Genomic DNA, 24,824 nt, shown 5'->3' with positions numbered 1-24,824 from the left:
AGAAAAAAATAGCATCACGTGGCGCTCCAGATGGAGAGTCTGTAGAACATTTTTTGTCGCGTCTCCGCCATTTGGCGAACTGTTGTGATTGGCACATGTATAACGGAGACAAGCAGTGTAATATTTAGATTAGTAATAAAGATATAAGGATATGAATGTTTCAAACTGGCCGTAACAAATTAAGAACGTGCATTTACATGGTAGTCAGTGCTGTTGAAACAGCGTCTAGCCATGTAATGTTTTTGACTAAACAAATAAAGTTATCTGATAATGTTGATATAAAACTGAAGAGTTTGTGATGCATGCGAATTCTCATCATTGTTTGTAGTTTAACAACGCAAAAAAAATAATAAAATGTATGTATAATGCATAGCGCTGACGCCCTCCAACGACCGTCGCCTATGGCTACACTGAATTGATCCGGTTTAATCTGGTGGTTTTAAACTAACCATTATGCACTCAGAGGTTAGTTAAAAAGCACAATTGAAACTAAATAGAAACTATAGGAAGAGGTCAAAATATTTCAAAAAAGAAATAGAAGAAGGTGATACATTTATTATTGAAGCATCTTTTGCAATAGAAAAGACTGGGTAAGGGATTTTAGGAAGCCATTGCACTACTTTATAAAGTATAACTAGTAATAACTCTCATACAAAATGTACAAATGTTTGTTAAAAATTTCATCATCAACATTACAGGCCTCCAAATGATTTTGGTTACAGATATAATACATATAACTACTATGACACAAAGTTAATGGCATAGTAAAATACAGAACTTGCATGGAAAAAAGTCAGCAAACTGTATTAACTCATGTCGTTGCAATATTGTCTGGACAAGCCATAAACAGTGGGACTGAGGTAATTGCTAGTGTAGCAAGCAATAAAAAAACAAACAAACAAAAAAGTACCACACAATTCAGAGACACAATGGATACAGTACATCCTGTCCCCTTTGAAATAAAATAAAATAAATGTGACATGATGACATGAATAAGGTAAAATAAAAATAGTAATTTGGAAAGTCATTCAATTTTAATACGCCAGTGTTGACGACGAATGTGATGTAAATTGTATTGCATAAAAAGATGTACTTGAACGCTTTGTATACTCAGTAAATCATGTTCTGCTGCCATACTGCGCCAAATTATCAACTGTGATAGTCATAGGTTCAACGCAAGCCTTTCCTGTCCCTAGCATGAACACAATACATTTCATTATGGCCTAAGGGCATAAAAACTTTACAGAAAACAAACTGTGTGTGTAGGAGACTATGGAAAAGATTGCACTGTAGCACATTCCATTACCTACAAGGGAAAACAGAAAAAAAACACAGGCTCACAGAACATATCTTATTATTTGATGTTCCAAATTCGGTCTCTCCAGGGGTAAATCACAGTGTACAAGGTATTTTCTTTTCACTCCATACAAGATGATCTCACAAAAGAATGCTAAAATAAACATCCTTGAACTGAAACTTAATTGAATATTCCAATTGCAATGAGACGAAAGGACAGACTGTGCTATTAAAGGTGAAAATATTCAACTAGAACAGCACCAACACATTTTTGGACTTGAATTTCTCCTTCAAAGTTCGTTAATGCACATATACAGAAGCTTCTGTTTTCTACAAATACAATGTCTGTGTTGTGCATGTTTCAAAGGCCATTTTTAGTAAAGAGTGCACAGAAGACATAGCAGTGAGGGATTTATTCTTCCTAATTTGAAGTAATGTGCAGAAAAGTACTGCTCATCATCTTTTTGGATGTGCAGTGATGTATTACTGAGTGGTCCGTTAATGTGCATTATGACTGGAGAGAAGTTCATCATTTGCCCGGCGCATCCAAAAAGATAGCAGGCAGTCACTCAGAGTCTCGCTGGACCTCGGACGCATCAGCGCGACAGATAGGACAAGTACGATTAGCCTGGACATAACACAGAATCAAAACAATAAGGGTCATGTATAATACTCCATTGAGTCATCAGAAAACTGGTTTTGAAGCGGTTTAATGAAATTAAATCACTAGTTACAAACAAATTCATTCTGATCAAAATTATTCTTGGTCATTGTCTACTCATTTGAGTTATTATTGAACATCTACTCACCTTAAGCCACTTGTCAACACATTTGGCATGGAACTCATGATTGCAGGGCAGAACCCTTAAGAGCTGGCGGGACTCAAAGTCACACATGCAGACCACACACCTAGGAGATTGATACATTCATTAATTCATTTCTTTATTCCACACACATCTTTGTTTTTTTAAGTATTTGGCTAAAGGGGTGTGTAAAATGTATAGTGAATGAAGAAGAATTGAGTAATGAATTATTTAAGGTCTCAAGTAATTGATTATTTTAGGTAATATGTACTAAAGAAATTGATTCCTTTCAGGTACTACATTTCCTAAGTAACTGATTACCTTGCTTAGAATAGTTTTTTTCTAGAATTTTTAACAGTTATGGTATTAATGAAAGTGGAATATAGTTTGTGAAATGGTATTTGTGCCAATTTGTGCGCAATGTCAAGTCAAGTCAAGTCAAGTCAAGTCAAGTCAAGTCAAAGTGTACTGTCATGTGCACAGTGTAGAAACAAGTTTCTCCGCAAAAGGAAATTCTTACTTTGTTGTCCACACGAATGTCATAAAAAAATTGCCAAGTTAAGACTTTAGATGGGTGAAAAAACCAAGAGATGTAGTCCAATTGTCCCAAGTGGGATCAGGGTGCTGCCCTGTATGCACCTTTTATGCTGTTGTAGACATGCTCTAGAGTCAGAGTGTTCTCGCGGGTGGGAATCTCTACATGCTGGTGGTATTTTGGGAGTACAGTCCTTGATTTCACACTGATTAAAATCGTCAATACGATGAGGCAAACGTCTGGATGTGCCGTTTCTAGCACACTGATGAGGCAGCTTGCCAAGTGCAGTTGTGAAGTTGGCTCTCGGAGAAATGTAAACAGCGGCCAAAAACACTGACGTAAACTCCCTTGGTATGTAGTAGGGACAACATTTAAGGATTAAAGCCTCCAACTCAGGCGAACAGTACTTGTGGGCCGTTTCTATGTCGACACACCATGTGTTGTTTACAAAAACGGGTTTTTAGCTTGGCATGGAGGCCTCCCCTCTAGCCCTCTTTTGACACCGCCTCCTAAGCACTCTCCTGAGGTCCACTGGCTCACTCGAGGTCGGTGTGTTGGGGCCTTCCCAGTGGTGGCAGGGTTGCTAATGCGGTTGCACAATGAGTTGTAGTTTAGAAGGAACAAGTCTACCATTAATACATTAAAACCCCCTGAATGACTTGTTTAACAATCAACAGCACAAGAGCAAGCCTTTTGCGACACTCACAGTGTTTGCTCAGACTGGTGGTTGTTGGGGTTGAACCGGTACGATGGGAGCTGTTCTATATCTGCCTTCGTTAGGCCACGGGGCTTGGCCTCTCCAAGACGTTCTGCAAGGTTCAGCAAGGCCTGCAAGTAACATAAACATCAGGTTTAGAATGGGCTTTCGTGAAGGAACTCTTAGAATTCTACTTGTACATACAACATAACAGAGATGATGGAAAAGCTTGTAGCATTAAAAGTTAAGAGTACCTCATAGTTCTCCACCTCTCCATCATCAACATCAAGCTCCAGACTAATAGCAGGAGCGACGTTTGACGGGACGGGGAGCATAGACCTAATTGAAAAAAGAAAAGGGGAAACATTTCCCTGATGATTTCTTCTGTACGGATCCAATGGAAAAAATGAGGTTAAAAACACTTACAAGAAGTAAGGCAGGAAGCTCGGGTGGTAGCTTGAAGGGGGCACAGCCTGCTGGGAACGAGCTGGGTAACGTCGGCTGGTGAATCGCCGTGGCATGAAGTGTGGATAGGGCTGTGCAAGATTGGAAGCAAAAGAAGTTATTCACCTCATGGGATATATTATATCGCAGTAAATAATTCAGTTATAAAATGTTTATTGTCTACAAATATAAACAACATTATTTTTCATGTATGTACTGACCACTGTGAAAAGCTCTTGTGAAAGAGGGTCGTGGTGTGAAAGAAACTGAAGTGGTGTGGAGGGCGGTAGGGTGGAGGGAGGCTGGTGGTGATGGTGATGGTGGTGATGGCTAAAGCCAAAGCCTCCACCGACTGAGAGCTGCTCTCCTAGAATTTCAACCTCATTTTCAATCCGCTGCAGGGGCTGAGGAAAGAACATTAAATCAATATTTACAATATAATGGGAAAATAAATACGTTGAGAACAAGGCGCATCTATTACCGATCGTGGCTGTTGCGTCTGGAATGGCAGGAACTGACTGTGTGCGTGGAGGTGTGTTGGGTGATGAGCGAGATGTGGTGGAGGGGAAAGAAGAAACTGAGGGTCGCTGGACAGCAGGGAGGGAAAGGCGTAGGGCACCGGCAAATGTTGCATTGAACATGCCTGAAGCATCTGAAAATGGGAGCCACAAAAAACAGAAATCATGGTCAACGTGAGATCCTGATATGCCATATCCTGTCACACGGGGGCAGTGTCAAGCAAGAAAACAATCCATCTCGAACCAAAGAGCCAATCTGCCCGCCCACTCATCGAGACCATTGTGCTCTCACCGGGTGATAGTGTTGTCCAGTGCTGAATACCACGCTGCAGGCAGGAACCTGTTGTGACGAGCAGCTGGGGGGGAGGTGCTGACCGTTACACAGCGGTGCTGCTAGGCCGTGAGGTGCGACTGGGGTCACAGTGTAGGAGACTGGTACATTGCCTTGCTGAAGCTGGAAATAAGCAACAGAAAAACAGTTAAAACACACACACAGGGGAACAGGCAGATCAACGGCATACCGGTTCATGCAAGTCCAAGACCATGGCCCCTTGCTGTGACGTTGCATGATGCTGTTGCTGCTGCTGGTGGTGGTGATGGTGGTGTGCAGCGGGGTGAATTAGTCGAGGGGACAAGGCAGGGGGATGGAATGCTCGGGGATCCTCTGAACCCCCATTTCCGTGAGTGGGGGGCTGACTGTACGTGTGCGTTGGGTACGTCTGATGTGTTGAGGAATGTGGGTTGCGTTGGAAGTTTTCGTCCTGAAGCGCCGATGGCAACGGGTGAGGTCCAGGGCCTTGCGTCGAGGGGTGCGGGTGATGATGAGGAGGCAAGTGCCGAGCCGGTCTGGAGAGGCGGCCACGCTGACGCCTAACAGGGGGGCTGGGAGGGGGATCAAGGGGATCATATGAGCCATCTCAAACAGTGCTTGTTAAAAGGAATACTACACTTAGTCATTTCAGCAGTAAAAAAAATAATATTTTGCCCACAAATAATTTGAAATGTATGTTATTTTTCACATATAATTAATGACCTTCAAAATGCATTGCTTCACTTGCTATCAAATAAAAACGACATCACATTTTCCGAGGGCTCAGGTAACAATCAATCACTGGTAAGCTTCCAAACATCACACCAACAAAATCAGAAAATCGGTGAGCCGTCGTTACCAGAGCCTTGAGAACATGTGATGTCATTTTCCATTGAAAACCCATTTTTCAGTTGAACTCGTTAACACGTTCACTGCAACTGACGTCTTTAGACAAAAGTCCACTGAGTTTGCATTGAATTAGTTAATTATACAACTTGCCAGTATAATTCCCCGGCATATGTCGAAGAGTAAAAATGCAAGACTCGCGGTAAATGACTGACTTAATCGGCTATTTCTCGGAAGAACATTTAACTCATTCTCTACCAAAGTCCACTTTAACTAGGCCGACAGTGAATGAGTTAAAGAATTAAATATTACATGTCACAAAAAAATGTAATGAAGGCTTTTTTCCAGGCTATTATTTTGATTATCAATCACAATGTTCTATCATTTGTAAGCTATTTGCAGAACAGGCCTGCGAGCTACTCATGTGATCCTCGGGGGCTACCTGGTGCCCGTGGGCAACACACTGATGATACTCTACAGTATATGCTTTGCAACATTACATTACCCTTGCAAGCAATCCTTGTCTACAAATGGGAGACATAAAAACAAGGAAATGAAGAACAGGAACATGTTTTGTTTGTAAATGATGAGTGGCACTTGTCAAGGTGAAGCTGTGCATTTAAGAACTTGTAAGGCCATTAATGGTAAAAGTCACATTGCCAGCAGTCAAATTGAATTATTTGTTTTTGTTTGGTTGTTATGTTGTTGTTGATTATGTTTGAACAGTGCTTTGTGTGCAACTGACCCATTGTTTGTTTTGTGCACGAATAAGGTTTGAATTGAAATGTAAATTATATTTTTCCAATTATGAGGGCTTGGTAAATGCACGTGTGAGGTTCAGTACCTCCCGCAAGGTAAAGAACCTACTTGTTAAAAAGTAGAAATCAGCTGCCAAAAAATAAATAAAATTACCTTCGTCTGTGGCGAGCAGGTGTAAGGGATCTTTCATGGTGGTAGTGTGCGTGGGGGTGGGATGATCTCCTGCTTGGAGGTCCCAACTCCCAAGGGCGAATTGGGGGTGAAGGGGTGGATGGCGGTGCGGCAGAAGAAGTTAGCTGTTCCAAGACAGCATGACCGGACAGCCTCTGGCGCTTTGGACTGGGGCTTTCCTCACTCTGGGGAGGGAGGGGGAGGGAAAATGGAGGAGGAGAGTGAAAAAGGAAGAGGAGGGTGAGAGAAAGGGGGCTGCGGTTAGTGACCCATGGCGCTCGAATCAAATCAATTTCACTGTGCTCTTCCATCCCTCTAGCCAACAATCCATACAACTGCTGAGACACTAAGCGTCTTTGTGACTCATGGCATTTCCTGTATGCGCACACCTCTGTTTGGTGTGTGTGAGAGTGCGAGCACATTGCGCCACCAGAGCTCAGAGGCCCTCTGGGCCCACAGTCACTTCCTCTCGCAGTGAGGAAATGAGGAAAAAGGCAAGACACGCTCTCACAGGCCCATAAGGGAGTCATTCATCCAAACCCTCAACTGACTGGCTCAACTATCTCAAATCATCAAAAAAAAGACTCTAACACCGAACTGACACACACACACGCACACACACAGGCACTGTCATCCGGGTTAAGATGAAATGTAACTCCTCAGTCAGCATCATCAAGTCATCAGTGAGTCACCTCACTTACTGTAAGGTAGTGACTCTCACTCAGTCACACAAGAGCATGCATCATCAGCTACTCATCTTTCAGTCCATGTGCTAGACCGCATGGAGTAGAACAACTTCACTAGTTTAGTCAGGCTTACTTTTAAATGCAGCAGAATCTCTAAACTATTGTGACTGTACCATTCAGAGTATCGTGTGTGTGTGTGTGTGTATGGCTCAAAGTTATTCTGTTTTTTTTTTTGTTTTTTTTAACTATTACCTGTTTAAAAGGGACAATTTAAGGTGCTCCACTTTTTTTGGTGAAGGTTATATTACCTAAACATAACAAAAGCACATTTATTATTTATTTTGGTTTATTGATAATCCAACCACTAGAATGAGAGACAGAAGCCTCGTTATTTTTATTCGGTATTGGAAACGTAGTTGGCTATGGTGATCAAGTAAACTATAAAATTAAGTTAATCCTCATTATTCTTGTTGATGCATGTCAAGTTTAATAGATTGATAAGAAGCCCACATTATTTCGACATTTACCTTAACGTTTAATGCGTTTACTTTTTTCTGAGTGGGAAATGTCCGATTGCATTTGAATGCACCACATTGAGTGCATACATACAGTAGTTGGTTGCTGGCACTAATGCTGGAGAATTGTAGCATACAAAACAATGACAGTGTAATTGATTAGTTTGTTTTCTTTGTGTCTTTAACCAGCGATTAAATATGTTTTTAAATGCCAGTGTATTATGTTGGTATCCCTGTAATTTGATGCCAATAAAAATGGGTTGCAAGGACTGAAGCTAGCCACTCCACCACCAGACCTAATAATACTAACTTGTTTTGATTGTTTTTGTTATTGTTTTGATTTTCATTGTCTTTCGCCTGAAAACCAACACATTTTGGTGGCTGAAGGTTTGGTGTATCTCTAGTATATGTATCAGTTGGCAACACGTACAAAAATGTCCAAAATGGGACGCCCTGACGTTGATGAATTATTATGTTTAATTCTCATCCCAGAATTGTAATGTTAATCAGAACACCATGTTTTAATTGTTGCTTACACAGTGTATTCTTTTCAAAATTGATTACGGTCACCTTCCCCTTGAAGTTGAACAAATACTTTTCTCACCTCTCTCCCTGCTCTCAGTTACCTTCTCGATGGGAAAAACACGTTGGTAAAGTGTGATTTAAAAAAAAAAATGACTCAGCGGCTGTGACTTTTAACACACAAGCACACACACACACACACACAGCTCCTTGAGAGCAGTGTGAAAGCTAAAAGGAAACAGCTGGAGTTGAGAGCAGGCTGATGGGAACACACACACACACATGCACACACACGGTTATGGAAACGCCTCCAGACACAGATAGTCACATATGGACAGCTGCCACTGTTTGTGTTCTCTACAGCCTATAAAGAACAATACCTACTGAAAGTGCTTGGAGGCCCACCACACTGTTCTAACAAGTCTGAACTGAATGTATTTTAACTCAAGACTCAAAGACACCACAGTGTAGTTAGTGACAGTCACCAGAAGTTGTGCTGGATGAGAGCTGAGTTTAACCATCTTATGGGAAATACGAATAGCTAAAATGACTTGTTTAAGATTTGCTTCATTGTGTTCTGCCTGGATAAAATGGCCCAAGATCAATGTAGCACTGTGTACTACAATATATATACAGGCTAGATGTATATGTATGTATGTATATGTATGAAAGTATATATATATATATATATATATATATATATATATATATATATATATATATTAGAGAGAGAGAGAGATTTTAAAAAATAAATTTTGATAGCCCTTCAGCGGTTTATCCATTTCAAATCACTTCATAAATTTGACATCAGCGCAATCCCACTGGTTCAATCAATCAGTCACAGCTTTGATAAACAAAAAAGAGCTTGTGCGCTTTTAACACAGAATGATGGTGGCCTACATACTTTAGAAACAGACTATAGAACTCGAATCCATAGCTCAAAATAACCAACAAACAAATGCATTCATCCACTACAGCTCAAACTTTGTATGACAGCAGCTGAAAGCCAGCAAGGGCACAAAAAAAAAAAAAGCGTGCAGCATTGAAGTAGAAGTCCAGTCAGTCATTTATGTATTCATGTTACTTGATGTGGAAGGACATACAGTATGTTTTGCAGTGGACAACATGTCCAATTGAGCAAATAAAGACGTATTGAAAGCTTTTTGTGAGTTTTGGTCCACATTTAAAATGTTATTTGTTGTAATACATTTTCATGCAATGCAGGAGGCTTATTCAATATTCTTTTGTTTGTTTACCATTTTTCTAACATATCAGGTGGCCTTGTTTAACTAAAGCCAGGTTTGTTCAAATGGTAAATTGAGCTACTTTCAGAACAGGCTCCCGGGCTACTCATGAAGGCTATCTGATGCTCGTAGGCACGTTAGCGATTATTGGTACATGCACACATTACATATTGTTTTACAATACTCAAAAATATCTACAATTTCATATGTAGTACCAGTAGATGAAATTGGTGTATATACAGAATACAGCGTTCTCTTGCTTCATCTTTCTGCAAGGCAACCAGTAAATCAGCTCATGGGCAGTCCTCCAAGGCGTGTGATTGGCTACGACAAATTGCCCCCAAACAAGACACGTGATTGGTTTCTGATGTCATGAAGGGGGCAAGGCAGCCACATGGTGAGAGGTGCTGTGTCAGTAAATAAGACATCATTTCCTGTTAGAAATATCAGTACCCACATTTTTTTTTACGAGAAATTAAATCACCAATGGTTATCCTGAGTAATGTAGTAGGCTAAAAAGCAGGCTTGCACGTTTACTTTTAAATATTCAAATTTGTTATTTATTTCATTTTATTTTGTATTGAATTAAAATACACAAGTTCTTAAGTTATATATGTGTATTTAAACATAAGATATTGTCTGAGGTGAAGTGAAACAGAAGGTGCAAGAAATTGTTTGGAATCTGCATCACAGCTTTAGCTAATTTGGAGCAAAATGACTTGAAATAATCATTAGTGACATCCCTAATATATTATATCCCTATTTTTGTCTTTATTGTAGATCATCCATTTCTGTAGAAACCTGTGTGTTCCTTGATTGACACTGTGCGGTGTGTGGCGGCCATTAAAGGAAAGCGGATGTCAGGGCTCTGCTCGGGGCTGCCCTTTAGAACCAGATTTGAACAATATGTGAAAACGGTTCGAATGTGAAAATAAGAGCATGTTTTTTTACTGAACAGTAACTATTATATTCAGCATGTTAAATTGTCTGAAATGCAAGTCAGACACTTAAAAAATAACTGAATTAGAATAATTAAATGATACATACTGGGACTGAATCGCAACAAAAAGCTAAAACAAAGAACATTCTTGCAGTTAAAAAATGCTACGAAAATATTCATTGTGCATTTACCCTACGTCTTACAAAGGATGGCGCGTACCTGCATACCACCCCCACACTAAAACCTCTCGTGCTTTTTTTTTCCACAACCCCCTCTCTTCTGACCCAACACTCTGCATCCTCTATTCTAAGATCTCCCCAACCCCAAAACCCTTGGGACAACCACTGTGCCCATTTTCATATCCAAGCAAGCCCCTTCCATCCCAAGCCTGACATAAACCCCTCCTCCTTCTACATACGCTCCCAAAACCTACTCTGTCACCCTCATCCCTGCCTCTACTACTCGGAACACCAGATAAGCTCAACTCCCTCTGTAGTCTCCCCTTATCCTTGCTCCTTCCCCCTTTGCTCCGCCTGCTTCTCCTGTCCAAGACCCTGGCCTGAAATTTGAGTGGACATGACAAGAGGTTTTTAGATAACATACACACACACACACACACACACACACACACACACACACACACACACACACACACACACACACACACACACACACACACACACACACATTCACTTGCCCATTAGTATGAAAGTTTGATGTGGTCGTCTACCAACATTAGGGGGAGTGAAGTCTTTCTAGACAAGGAGAGAGTGTGCATGTGTGTGTGTCACATGCAAGTCCTCCAACAATATGGCTTTACGCGGATACCGGAACTCCCTTTCGAAACACGTATCCCTGGTCCAAACATGTTTTCGCTAAATCCAAAATGCTAGGGTACACGCCGGGTGAAAAAAAAAAAAAAAAAAAGCTGCTGACAGAAGATGAACTCACGCAATGCCTTCCAGCACAGCTTAGAAACACTGTGAACTGCACTGGGGGTGATAATACAGCACATTCTGCAGTGCGAGAACTACAAACACGCTCCCTTGTTGCTTTTTTTGCACTGTCCACGTTAAGTTGAGAGCAAACATCAGGCAGGAAAGGTATCCTGAAGCATGAGAACAGACACACCCTGCCATGTTCTGCTTGGCTATGTCTACACTTGCATACATGTACGAACTGCGGCAGGCAGCTGTTGAGACCTCGCTGCCAATGCTGAGAACCAAATTCAAGTAAAGCCTCAGACACACCTTAGAAATGAACAAGGAGCAAGTTTGTCAGTCGAGCATTGTGTATGTGTGCAGCACAGAGAGCAAATATGGTCATTTGCTTGAACAGAATCATTAATATTTGCAGGCATGCTTCCACAAACACCTTTCCCTCCCCCACTTATTCTCTTTCTATTAATGAGATTTCAAAGCTCATTTTGTTTCATCTGCCACTGTTCCTCTCTTCCTTCCCATCTCTCACTCCAAGCAAGCCCCACAGCTGGAAGTGAAATCATTAGCAAAACCCCCTCCCTGCTTTTGGCCTCATGCGACCACCCTCCCCTTTCCTGCAAGCTCTTTGCAACACCTTCCTCAGCATCCTACCTCCCCCTTCACTCCTCCACAGCTCTGCAACTAATCTGCTTGCTCTTAATATGAACACTTGAGTATTTTTCCTATGCTAATACAGTTTTATTAACTGCTATGAATATTTCTGTAGTAGAAATGAAGTTGACCTTTTGCTTACAGAGCAAAAGGGATGAGGTAAGGTGGGTATAGAGTGAAACAGGCATCCCATGCAAATAAAATGTACAATAACGTAGTAAAAATCCTAATGCATCTTTCCTTTTCTTTCTTTTTTTTTTTTGGGGGGGGGGGGGGGGGGTTTCACATTTATGTGACAATAACATGAAAAACAATTACATGCCATCAATAATGGGGTTAAAAGTCACAATTACAGTTTCTGAACCATTCGGATCTTCAGCACGTTTTGTGAGAACTGACAATGGGTGGTAGTGGGACCAAGATTCCTTTTAACGGAGATATTATGATATGCATTTGCGTAACCAAATATTTGCATTCGAAAAGTATTACACAAGGGGTATTAATCAGGGTTTTATTAAGAGCATATTTATGTTTCTGAGCATATTTACAGGGCCTTTAAAAAAAAAGGTTTTAAAAAAAATATTGACTGCATGGAAACCTCATCAGTGAAATTTGTGTGCTTAACTCATTCAGTGCCATGTAGGAGAATTTTAAAATATTAACACATATGCTTCGAAAAAAAAGGAAACAGTTGTGAACGTCCCAAAAAGCACTAAGGCTATATTAGAGGCATATCAGTGCAAACAATTCATAGTGACTCGGTTTTAGGCGTTCAAATTAGAGAGGGCTATCAAGCAAAATTGTGCCCAGTCTGATCATCAAGAAAAAGCAGCAGCAGCAAGCAGAATATGAAGACTAAAAGGAAGTTATTGGCCACCTTCGAGCTAACAGGAAGTAGATGGTAGTTAGTCGTTAACCTTAAATTTAAATGGTAATCACTAGCACATTAATGCTAATCACAATTGGTAAATATTACATGTGTAGAAGATAAACAATTAGTATTTATATCCACCAAACTCAAACTAATGGTCAATATCCATAAATTAGATTTTTTTTTGGGGGGGGGGATTATGTGAGGATAGTCAGTTTTACAAAGATTCAATAGTGACAGTCCAACTGTATTGAGATGTCATCTTCAGTGTTACATGACAACAGTAACTGGGTGTAAAAAAAAACATTCGTTAAAGCAAAGTTGTCAAAGATCAGTCAAAACAACATTGTTATCAATTTTCAGTAACAAATATAAAAATAAAAAAGCACCTTACCTTGTCACTCTCCCCGTATGCATGCTCTTGGTGACAATGGTAAGACCCACCTGAGGCTCCTACACAAAATGAAAAAAAGAAAAATTCAACATGGTGGTTAATGAAGCTATGTCTGTAAAAACCTTGCACTTATTGAGTTTGTTCATTCATATGAAATGCCAAAGGTGTATAGTAAGGCTATTGGAGGGGGAAAAAAAAAAGGACTGGTTGTTACTCAGATGTAAAATTACTAAAAATGATGATACAATTTCTGGAAATGTATAGTATAGTCGCAAACGATGTCTCACTCTTTTGTTTATCTCCATCTACAATTGAATATTTAAACCTTTTGTTGTTTAGGCTCAGGCAGATTAAAAACCATACGTCACAAAAAAAAAAAACATGTTTGTGCATATTGAACATTTGTGCCACACAAGTGACCAAAACACATATGGTACAGCCTTGTTTCAGATCATACACACACGCACACACATACACACGCGCGTAAAATCAACAGTAATCCCAGATTAGAGGAGCTTTCTGATGATACTGCCAGTTGCATCATGGCTAAGACTTTTACTCATTTGTTTTTCAACAATCCTTTCATCTTTTTATTGTCTTGTCTATTTATTCAGTCTGGCTTTTGTTTTCGCCTTTGTCATGAGCGCGTCTTTAGCTGGGGACGTCCTCGCCACAGATGGTGATATTAGTATACAGTCCAAGGGTAAACACTCCCAAGGGCATGCCACACAAGGCTACCTTTTCTAAAGCTATTGAGAACATTGAACTAAAAGGGGTATACAAAGAATAATGTCTTTTAAAAGGAAAATTTTTCACATAATGGCAGTTTGTTTGCAAAAGTATTCCTGCTCTAGCGTTCTCCTTTGAAGAAAATCCATGATTGACAACAAAGCAGCATGCAGACTGAGGTTTCAACCACTGAATTCCTCAGTCTTTAAGAGAGAGCCTTTCCGTTCATTCTCCACTCCCCGCAGCTGAAAAGGTAAATTAATGGAAAAGGTTGAGGTAAGTAAAACTAACACTAACGTAGGGGAAACTGGTTTAAAGGGTATTTTCATTTAGATGATCTGGGGCAGAGGACTGGTGAAGTATTCATGGGATTCAGTGGCTGTATGTGCAGAACATTCATTCATCACTCACAATGAGCAAAAACCCTGCTCTCTCCCTGAATAGGCGCACACTTGCACATTGTCAGAGTCCAGTAAATTGAGTCAGAGGCCAGTCATTCAGTCACAGTCACCCTTGGGAGCACAACACAGAAGTTAGAGAACAGGTTTCAAAGGTTTAAATGACATCATGTCCCTTGATGGATGAACATAGACTGCATACACCACACACTTTAGTTTCCCTGCCAAGGAGAGCAGAGAATGGAAGGAATCTACTTAGAATTGGGACAGTGGATATTTAAAGCACACCTCTCGTGACCTAACTGAGCAATATCGTAAAGTCTGATGAATATCTTTGTGTGTTTGGCAAAACAATGTCCCTCGTTAACTTTAACACACTGCGTCTTGGGATGTGTCAAGTCATCCCTCGTAGCAAACAGTTGCTATCGAGTGATATGCCAGATTGCTCTTTTTATTCATTTAAATCTGCCAGTCTGGGTGGAAGGAGGCAGGGCAGGTAAATATATTACCGGTATTGAGTGTAGTTGTGGTGCTCAGAAGGAAAAATATACTGTGAGTCCCTAAATATGGGACATACTTTTTTTTCCCCAAATATGAAAGCCAAAAGTATGGGTGCGTCCTATAAACGATCACTTAAATATTAGAATGATCTTAACGACATTTGAGGAAGATTGCATCCGTCAGCCACATGAGAGGAGTTTTGACGTACAATTGCGCATTTTTATATTGTTCGTATTCTTACTTAAAATAATTACAGTAATAGGACGAGCTAGAGGGCGGAACACAGTTGGGCTGTTAACAATCAGAGCCTGAGTTGCAGCTAAAAGCAGATTGTATTAGCTGTGGTTGTTACAGCATTATTTTTGATAAAAGAAGCGAGCAGACTGAACCACTGTCAGAGTCCATCCTTGCTCAAACACAGGAATATTACAGTAGCTTTAAAGGAAAAAAAGAAAAGTTTCTTTTAAGTAGATTGCAAACTGTGAGCCTGCTACAAGGTTTGGGCTAACGAGCTGACGGCCCTCGCACATCAATCTAGACTGGAGCCTGGAGCCGACCAAACAGGATAACGTGGAGGTAGAATCAGCATTCACGTTTATTTCGACAGTCATCTTCCTGAAATTCTTATTTACTTATTTACACAATCAGCTAGTCTAACTCTTGCTCGCTCTTGATCTCTCGCTCTTATTTACACTAAGGACTACACAAACTAGCTATTTTCATTGCCCTGACAGTCAACGAGTTTATTTGATAATCAGTTAATTGTTGATTAATCCTTGCAGGTCTGTAAATAATCAAGTAACATTTTAACTCTGGCATGAAATGTTACATGTACATTGTCTGCGGCCTTTGGCTCCTTTTACACAGCAATCTAATATCCATGACATTTTTCTCAATACCGAGGTGATTCCGAAAAATGTTAAAATTCAGCCTGTGTTTGAAACTAGCAGGCCGTGGCTTTTTGCCAAGTGAACAGTGCTATTTACAACTGAAAAAGAAAAATATTGCCATAACACGGTGGAGCGACAACCCTGAAAGTTGATATGGACATCCTACTGTATGCTGAAACTGCTAAGGGATTCTTCAAATTTGAACTCTTACAGATTCTGGCAATGGCAAATGTGAGAGCCAAGTCAAGCACAAGTGGAGAGCTAGAGGTAGAGGACAAGGTTAAAAATGCACATATAGGAGTGGCGAATGGGAAGGAAAAGTCAGAATGGGGGAGAGAGAATAGAGGGAGTATAAAAATAAAAAAAAGAGGATGGAGAGAGGTGAGAGGAGAGAGCAGGGGCACTGGATGGGGGTTGTGGCTTCCCCTCTTGACTGCTATTGATTTTCTGTATGCCTCAGAGTGCATCAGCTATTTCTATCCATTTCCTTCACCTCTCCTCCTTTTTTCATCCCACTCTGCTCTTCCTTCAGACACCCCCATCACTTCATCACCCTACCTCGCTGACACCAGCCCCTTTCTTCCCCTATCTGCTAGTCTCCTCCACCCCCCATGCACCCTGCTGCTTCACCTCACAGCATCCACATTTCTGTTCCGCACTACCACATCATCTGGGTCCATCTCTCCCTTCAGTCCTTCCCTTCTGACTGCCCCTCTCCTTAAAGCGACAATAAGTAAGAGTTAGACCGTTTTCATTTAAAATGAATACATTCTGATGAATTTTAAAACGTATTTAAAAATGTTTTAAATATAATTGTAGGTCTACAGTAGTTATCATTAAATGATATTACGCGGGCGGTGGCACTCCTCTGGAAGTTGCCATGTCTGTTATAGCTATAGACAGCCAGAGGTGGAGTGTGTGTTGTTGCATTTACTGTAATGCTCCTAAAGCGCCCATGGGTGCATGCGAAAAATTACACATACTCCCTCCTTTAAGGTCATTGATAAGCAGCAGACATGTGGTGGTCAAATGCACTCAATCACTACATCAGAACGTAAACATACACAATCAAAACCATGAAATGTATCAAAATACTGTATTTGCTTTTACAAAGAGAACTGTGATGGCACTCTGAACAAAACTGAACAATTCCAGAGTTGGCACTCTGCGCTCGCCTCTTCGACATTGGCGTGTTGAGGACAGTATTTCCAACACTCACCATGCTCTCCAAAGCCAATTTGGTTCACATTTGTTATTTATCATTAAAGTGCAGTTGGAGCGCAATGTGTGTATGTTTGTTTGTTTTTTTTATTGTTGATTTACATTTTACTCTAAAAAGTCAATATTCAATCAGTCAAAACAGGTTAAATTATAAACAGTGATTTAATCAGAGGCAGCTTGGTGGAGCAGTTGTTGGAATGTCTGCCTGCATTTCAGGGACCAGAGTTCAAATCCACCTAGCTCCAGCCTTTCTGTGAGGAATCTGCATGTTCTTCCTGAGCCCGTGTGGGTTCTCTGTGGGTACTCCAGCTTCCTCTCACACCCCAAAAACATGCATGGCAGGTGTATTGAACTAAATTGTTCTTAGGAGTGATTGGATGTGTGAATGGTTGTTCGTCTCTGTGTGCCCTGCAACTGGCTGATATATTGCCATGAAGTGTCTTGTAAATAATGCTTACAATCTTAAGCATTAGAAACTGGACAGAAAATTGTCTGCCATATTAACATAGGAAATTTACCATATTAACATAGGAAATTTATGGAATGTAAAGAGGCAGTATTGAGCAAGCATTTGAGATGCACAAGTGCACACCCACACGCATCACCCACCCGAGCTGCTGAACACACGTCAAGGCACACTTCACACCTTGGCGCAAAACAGGGTCGGGTAACAAGCTGGCGTAAGAGCTCAAAATAGGTGGCTAAGTTACTTGCCTAACCATGAATCTCACCTGCTGTCTCTCTGCTAATTTATTGCCCACCTTTTGGTCATGCTCCCTCCAATTTTAGGTGTATTGAATTCATTATGAAACCCTTACGCATCTCAGAATACGAACAAAAACTAGAATGGCTCTATTGAAATCATTTACTCTCGTGTAAAGGACATTAAAGCTGTCAAGTTTCTCCACCAAACCCACTTCCTGGATGAAGCAGCATCAACCACCTGGTGGTTTATTACAGCAAAGCTTGACTTATAAAGACATGCTACCTAATGGAAAAGCCTATCTGATCTATAGCTACATGTTTGACTACACTGTGAGCCTTGGTGTAAACTAAATTCTATTAGTACATTCAATGTTTTCTTTTTTTTTTTTTTTACTAGTGTGTTCTTTTGGTAACTTTAGTACATTGTTGTTTTGACATTCTTGTTAGGTTGCTGAGTAACATGCACAGACAGGACAATTCTGCAGTTATGTAATTTCATATTCAAGTTTGTCTCTGTCAGTGCTTTTCTGCCAAAGTCAACCACGCGATAGGCAAACAGTGGACGTACACAAACACTGAGCTAGTAAAGGCAAACAAAGAAAACACAATCCCGAGCAACTCTGCAATATAACTTCCGCTTGTCCAGAATGTAACATTGATTCAGTATAAAACCCAAATATCGCTGATTGCTTTACTCATTTTCCTGCAGTTGTAGGGAAGTACTCAGACATGTTAGCAAAAAATTAATGTGTTTGAAAACCAGAGAAAAGCCTAATGCCTATGCCCATCAACAAAACCTTAAATAGTAAAGTGGCTCTTATGTGTCTATATACAGTACCGCTGCAGAAAGCCAGCTTTTTATGATGCAAAAAAAAATCAAATATTGCAATAAAGTGAAACCATAAATATTAATAACACTATTAAAATACACGTCACACAAATACCTGTTTACTTGACTACTACCATCAAATATTTTGTCATTCTACTGTATATCTATCATAATTATTCATTGAATAAATAACAAAAATACATCAATTTCCTTGGGTAATGACAATGAATACAGGTGAGAAAAATCACTTCATTTACTCATCATTTCATTTAACAACGAACAATAATCTAATTTACAAAAAAAAAGTATCAATAGGAACTCCAACGTTGTCAGACTGTTATCTTATAAATGCAGATTCATTTTCGCATATAAACTCCCTTTAAAAAGTATTCTGACATACTATTTTAGCATCAATTAAGCAGCTAACTACAAGCCAGTAGACCAGGAGTCACCAACCTTTTTGAAACTGAGAGCTACTTCTTTGGTACTGAGTAATACGAAGGGCTACCCTGCACGAGACACTAGACACGAGACAACAGACAATGTATGTCAGTGTTAGAGTATTCAAGTTTTTCCTTTCTTTTTTGTTCTTAATTATCATGACTTGAGGGAAACATGTAGATATTGACTTGACTGCCTCTATTTATTTTAAATCAAAGTACTCAATTTACTTGAGCTCTTCATTTTTAGTAAAATATTAACTGTAATTTTCCTGAATGTTGCAACATGAGGGAATTCACCTCTTACGTTTACGCCCACTCAACATTTATCCACACCTTTTCCTTATCCTCACTAACTTCCTGTTTCTGGTCTCCATCTATCAGTACTATTCCCATTTGTATATTTGCTTCCAGCCAATTATTTGAAACTCTGCAGTCACAGTATCTGAATGGCTGCAAGCTACTCCTCGGTTCTTGAGGAGAGACGCTCCTCTGTTCTTGGTTATGGTTCTTGACTACAATAATCCATTTTTGTTTTGCATTTTGTTCATGTATGTTTTCCATTCTTTTGTCACCTTTTTCACATAGGCCATTCTGACCTCCCACTTTCAATCTCCACCCTTGCTTAAGGCTTTTTGGCATTCCAGTCTAAAAGGTATTTTTCCAAACCAGATTAAGAGCCCATACCTAGCACCAGGATCTAATTTGAGGTCACTCACATCCTGCTCATGATGCTGTTTTACTGACCAACTCCAGGCCTTTGTTGTTTATTTGGAGGGATGACGGGAACTCCGGCTACTTGGTCAACCAAAGAATGAGAGATTTTCTTTTCCAAACCAGAGGGTGTTGCCTGGGCGACAAGACAAAGAAAAGTACAAAACAGAGGGCATGTTTCCACAACTAGCGGTGGAATAAAGGTAGAGAGAGTGGCACAAGGGTCTGTCCCTATGCTGCTGCTGGAGGCAGTCCATTAAAACGATCTTTCCATTAGACAAATGTGCACGAGGAGGCCAGCAAAAATAGAACAGAGGGGCACAGAAAGGCTTGCCTGATCCAAAGGCAACCAAGAGATGACAGTGATGACAGTGAAAAGACATGCTGGGCCACAATCAGAGCAGATGACCAGCTAGATGTTCTTAAGCATTTGGACCAATCCCGCAGACTTTGTTCCACTTTGGGTCACAGCTTTCCAGCAAAGACAAATCATACATGTGCTAATTAGTTTTCATTCAGCAGCATAAGATCAAAGAGATCAAACCTTTGGAAGTCACTGTCTACTGGTCATTGTTAGTTATGTACAAAAAAAAAGTTCAATAGTTAGGTGTTATCACAAGCTTTATCACCAAAACCACCTTGCAAAAAAATTGAGAGCCACCTTTTTTTGATCCACCAATACTCGCTGTAACATAGAACGCTTCCAACAAAATATCCGCAGATCGATACAAGCTTCAAAGCATAATTTTGAAAATCAGTGTTATGTCGGAGGTCTAACTTTAAGCTTTGAGGTTTCAAGGCAATTCAACCATTTCTAAAAAATATTAATTTTGACAGAATATGAAGCAATCTAAAAATACTATTTCCATGTGAAAATGGCAAAATATTCAAGCTCTCTTTGCATTAGAGATCCACCATAGGAGAGATACAGACATAATGGTCTTGCTGTCACTTCTAGCACTCAAAACAAGTACCTGATGCCATTCGCCTGTGTCCTTAATGTCCTGCAAACCGAAACTGCACAAAGCAATGAAAGAGTTCAAAAAGAACACCAAAGAGAATAGCTGGCAGCTGACGCCCATGGTTGCACCGGATAGTATTGGCACTACTAGGTTACAATTAGCGCCACTGTACACTTCTGCGCCATTAATAGATGGGATAAACAGTTACATGCCTATGAACCAACGGAGAACACAGTGACTGAAAAAAGGGGGAAAAAAATCAGCGCAACTGACTGCTGATGATGTATGTAAACATACAAACATGTAAATGGACGCTTATCAAGTCTTGAAGAATGGACTTGGAATGTCAACCTTCTACACAAGCAAAGCTCATTCTGGGAATGGGTAGAGGCTAGAATAAAAAGACACAATCAGCCATTGGCCACAATGCTACCACATTATTGAATTGTCCTTTAACCAAAAAAGAAACACATTTTTACATTACTAGCAATGTACAGTACCTATTATTTTTCTGAGAGGAGACATTTTGTCCGCTAGAAAGGGGCATTACAGCAGCATTTAGTTAATGACCAATTTATTGAAAACGCAAGGCGTTATCAGGTTCCTGGAGTGGTACTTTAAAGTATTACGTTAAATATAACTTTCACTTATTGGATACAATGCAAATCCAACTTCTTCTGGAGAGGCAAAAATTAACACAAAACGTTCAAATTGAAAACAGTTCCATCTGAAACTTACTGCTCTTTGCTGTAATAGGATAACATTAAAGCAACACTATAATATTGACACTCTTGCTTTTACTGTCAAACTAAACTGTGAGCTATCTCATCCTTTGTAGTTAGGTTATCAAAGTAAATAGTTGACATTCAGTATGGTATTTATTGAGTTTCTTTATTGTGGATGATTGATATTGTGTGTTAATTCATAGTGAACAACTGCGTGGCATGTTAAGAGTATATAACCATTATAACTGACGTTACAATTTTAGAAACTGATCACTGATCAATGAAATGAAGAAAAAAAAAACAGTAACCCATCTCCCATCCAATCAGAAGATGAACCAATGTTTATTTAAATACTACATGTATTTACTGTTTATACTCTTGTACTGTTAACTGAGCAATAAAAGTATTATCAAGGGTATTTATTGATTAGCAGACTCACACTTGCATGACACAAGGAGCTGAGCAACCTATTTGCAAAGCAAAAGAAATACTATGGTAAAATATTGACAGGTAGTGTCAAAATCTTTAAGTATCTGCCAAAATTAATTTGTGGTGACCTGCCACATGTTAAAGTATATGTGACAAACATGCTGCTATAAAGTCTTATTTCACAGAGCCAGTCAACATTACAGCTGATCACATCAAATGTGCATAAACTGCTAAATGTTGGCTGACCCAATAGAGCCAATAAGATTATTGTTAAGTCTATATATAAAGTTAAGGCCATCAAATGTGTGCTCCTTAGTAATATATATATATATATATATATATATATATATATATATATATATGAATCTACAGTGCAAATATCTAATAAATTACAATTTTACATAGTGTGACCATCCAGGGACAGAAACAAAGCCATAAAAAGCCATGAACAACTCCTGAATTGCAATAGGGCATCATGTATGTGATATGGTTGTATTAAAAAAAAAAACTGCATTAGATGAGTATTACCTCTCTGATTTAGATTTTATTAAAAGAAGATTTAATGTTAAATTTTGATTGTACGCATTGGTAATAATGTCAGTTTTATTGATCAGAACCTGCCCATAATGCCAGTTTTATCTATCTGTCACAGTGGTTTATAAAAAAAATTACATCACATAAAATGGTGAAATAAAATCACATCTTCAAAAAACCTTGCTACCTAATTTTTGTACGCCTGGCTCCAAACCACGTTCCCTAAGGCGATGTAGTTCACAGCAGAGTAGTTCAATAAGCTTCAGGCTACTAAAGTTCACATAAGACTTCTGTGGCTCACTTGCCTTCATGTTGCCAACATATCCAAACTGTGACAAAACACCAACCCAAATTTTTGTAAATGCATATACAATAAGCACACCATGTCAGCCTTTTATGAAATATGCCCCATATTGCTATTAAAACAGGTTTCAAAGTCAAGCCAATCTTGGCCGACAACACATTTTTTGTAGTCCACTAAAGTACTAAAGTCAGCTGTTTGGCCCAAGCCTTGCGGGGTTCTCAAATGAAGGTAGGTGTACTCTGAGGTGTACATGAAGGCACTTTGAAGGGTTTGTGAGATTTTAACATGATTTTTTTAAAGTATCAGAAAATCGAATTTAATGCTTTTTCTTGTCATGACAGGTACAGTACATTTTTCTTTTCAAATAAAGAGCAAATTAATTGGAACATGAAGCCAATTATTGTATGTTTTTATTTTGTAAAAGTAAAAGTAAAAGTAAAATAGATGTGCATTGCCATCGAAGACACGCTTTACTTAGGGAGTACTTGGTTGAAAAAAAATATTTTGCTTTAAGAAAAAAAAAAAGGGTGCAAAAGACTACTCTTGCCCTCCTGCAAAAAGTATAAGAAATAAAAGGACAAGTGGGCTTTTTGCCACTATTTCACATGACTTCTTACAAAGTGCCGTTGTAGTTGAAAATATATACAAAAACAGTGAAATGAAGATGCAATTGTATATACATCTAGTAACATGATTTTGACAATGACAATTAGTTAGACACCCCTGCACTAAAGTAAATCTGGACTTCAGCAAACAGGCTTGTGTTTGTGCTCCCCGAAATATTTATCTTTGGATATGAGGTATAGGTCATGTATGTGTCTATCGTTTTAAATATGTACACAACAACTAACCTTCAGTTGGGATGCGAAGGGCTCCAGGAAGAGGGGGAAGCCTCTGGATGCCCAGGGACGGGTTACTTCCCGGGGTTCGCTGCTGGATCTCTGCTTGGCTGCTGTGAGCCCCAAGGGGAGTGCAACCACTGGTACTGTGCTGCTGCTGCTGCTGCTGCTGGGGATTCTGCTGGTTAGTTCCTATTAGTCCGCTTCCAGTAATTCCATTCCCACCATTATACTGCTGGTAATATCCAGACCGGGAACGCGAGCGAGTCCTGGGGGGCTCCATTGCCATTTGGTGGCCGTGGAGGGGGTGGAAGAGAAAGGAGGAGGACGCGGCTGGGGACTGCGGCGGGGAGCTGTTGGTGGATGCTGGCAGCAAGCTCCGAATGCCGCTGTGGCTGTAACTATAGCCCCCGACTCCTCTGCCCCCCTCCGCGCCCCCGTACTCTGTTCGCTCCGCCGACTCCGCCGCCCCCGCCTCTTCGAATAAATCAGCCCCTTTAGGGACCGGCTCTGGGGTGGAAGGCAGCCGGGGGCACACTCTGGGCTCTTGAGTCGTCGGCTGGCCAGTGGCTGCGATTGGCATTTCCTTTCGGGGGATTTCCTCGGTTTCCTCTTTTCGATTGGTTTGCACTAAGGATGCTTCTCAGAGTTGGGTCACTGTTTAAAAAAAAATAAGTCACGGTTAATATCAGTGCTGTAGCATACTGTCAAAAGACCATTTACTACAGTGTTTAGGTCACTTACAGTTACATCGATCAAAGTTTACCGTTTGACTAAAACAATCACGCAACGACCCACAAACACGAGGTGAAAATCGACGCTGAACAACTTTTAAGGTAAAGATGAGAGAGTCCTGTCTAGCTCGCTAGCTCCCACAAGGATGTGATGTATGTTGGTGGCGGCATGCTAACATTAAGTGCGTAATGCGCTGACTATTTTCCATACTGATACGCAGTCGCCTTTTCCCCATCCTAGCTGATCCCGAAGTGACTTTATGATAGTTTTGACCACTTTCGCAACCAAATTAAACTTGTTAAGCGTGTCTACGTAGTGCCGTTCGCTAGCTCAAAAGATATCGCAACCCCTCCTCCTACAGCGACCGACACGGAGGAGAAAAAAAAAACCCAGTTGCCTGCCACCCACGCCTAAAATACCTTTAAACTGCGTGGTTGTGAGCGAAAAGAAGAAATGATGATTAAAAAGTTTGAAGTTAGTCCAGTCAGTCGGTCATGTTTCTCAGCTAAATGGAGGCAAAGCCATAAAAGAGGGCAATCAAAAAAGTCGCCAGCCTGAAATTACAAAGAAATAAAGAACGCCATTTATGTTCTAGAATCAACACATTATTTGTCCAATCTTTCCCAATTATTCCGACCAACCTGTAACGTGACCTCGCGGACTTGTGCTCCTCACTCCAATCTGTCGATAGAACAGCGTGTATATGTGTCTGAGCTCTGTTCGCTT

The 24,824-nt window shown here is 40.2% G+C and overlaps 1 protein-coding gene across 2 annotated transcripts; it reads right to left on the bottom strand.

The window, feature by feature from the left end:
• Positions 1-535: 535 nt before the first annotated feature.
• rnf38 (ring finger protein 38) lies at positions 536-24,824 on the bottom strand. 2 transcript variants are annotated; one of them, XM_088420025.1, is made up of 14 exons: positions 24,740-24,824; positions 24,518-24,652; positions 23,376-24,020; positions 13,144-13,202; positions 6,362-6,564; positions 4,815-5,175; positions 4,586-4,747; positions 4,257-4,427; positions 3,997-4,179; positions 3,758-3,867; positions 3,586-3,670; positions 3,341-3,462; positions 2,106-2,205; positions 536-1,924 (listed from the first exon to the last, which is right to left on the bottom strand). In XM_088420025.1, the coding sequence occupies exons 3-14, from the start codon at positions 23,944-23,946 to the stop codon at positions 1,862-1,864; spliced, it is 2,190 nt and encodes a 729-aa protein (XP_088276151.1). In that variant the 5' UTR covers positions 23,947-24,020; positions 24,518-24,652; positions 24,740-24,824; the 3' UTR covers positions 536-1,861. The 2 variants fall into 2 exon arrangements, with proteins under 2 accessions (XP_088276151.1, XP_088276150.1); XM_088420024.1 differs by lacking the exon at positions 24,518-24,652.

The sequence above is a fragment of the Hippichthys cyanospilos genome, chromosome 7 (genome assembly GCF_059441005.1).
Source record: "Hippichthys cyanospilos isolate Australia breed blue-spotted pipefish chromosome 7, RoL_Hcya_1.0, whole genome shotgun sequence".
Taxonomy (NCBI): Eukaryota; Metazoa; Chordata; class Actinopteri; order Syngnathiformes; family Syngnathidae; genus Hippichthys; species Hippichthys cyanospilos.
Note: the sequence above shows the minus strand (reverse complement) of the source record. Positions and strands in the feature narration are given on the sequence as shown.